We start from the raw sequence: 637 nt of genomic DNA, 5'->3' as shown, positions 1-637 counted from the left end.
GGTTGCGGTGGGAGGTTTGAAACGCAGGCAGCCGCCCTGTCGTCGTGTGTGTTCGCAGATCGCCGACGCCGTCAAGAAAGAAAAGTACGAAGTGGACACTTTGGTGCTGTCCATCTCGCTGCCTGCTCAGGTGTGCGTGCGCGAGGTCAGTGTGTGCGCAGAAGCGCGTCGTCGACAGATGGCGGGGGCGGAAGGGGGTGGGGGGGCGTGAACCTTCGCAAATTGTCCTCGTCCGCCGCGGCGACTCCGCTGACGCCCCGTTTGCATCCGCAGCGCTCGTGTTGGCTGCCTCCATGCCATTTTGACCAGCGCTCGCCCCGTCTCGCCAGGGCCAAGTGCGGCGCGCTGGGCCGCCGCGACGTGGTCCAGGTGAAGGAGGCCTTCAAGTGGATCGTGCAGGGCCCGCTGGCCCGGGAGCTGGGCGCCGTTGCCGTGGCCGCCAAGGTGAGGGGGCGGGGCGGGGGGCGTCATCGCGCCCTACTCATTTTAAAACGACTCCCTGGACTCAACTTCAATTTCTTTCGTGCGCTTCCCGGCATGGCTTTTTGAGCCTTTTTTTTCCCAATTTGAAACCCCCGACCGACCCTCGCGCATGAAAGAGAGCCCAACCCCAAGCCGATGCCAATGTGGCGCCCCA

The 637-nt window shown here is 64.2% G+C and overlaps 1 protein-coding gene across 1 annotated transcript in view; it reads left to right on the top strand.

Annotated features, from left to right (window-relative positions):
• pus10 (pseudouridine synthase 10) overlaps positions 1-637 on the top strand; it is a 6,090-nt gene that overhangs the window by 1,057 nt on the left and 4,396 nt on the right. The window contains exons 3-4 of the mRNA XM_019889671.1: positions 59-145; positions 274-444. Coding sequence (XP_019745230.1) covers positions 59-145; positions 274-444 — 258 coding nt within the window. The remainder of the gene's footprint in view (positions 1-58; positions 146-273; positions 445-637) is intronic.

The sequence above is a fragment of the Hippocampus comes genome, unplaced genomic scaffold (assembly GCF_001891065.2).
Source record: "Hippocampus comes isolate QL1 unplaced genomic scaffold, H_comes_QL1_v1.1 scaffold301, whole genome shotgun sequence".
In the NCBI taxonomy this organism is placed as follows: domain Eukaryota; kingdom Metazoa; phylum Chordata; class Actinopteri; order Syngnathiformes; family Syngnathidae; genus Hippocampus; species Hippocampus comes.
The sequence above is the reverse complement of the archived record's forward strand: the minus strand, read 5'-3'. Positions and strand labels throughout refer to the sequence as shown.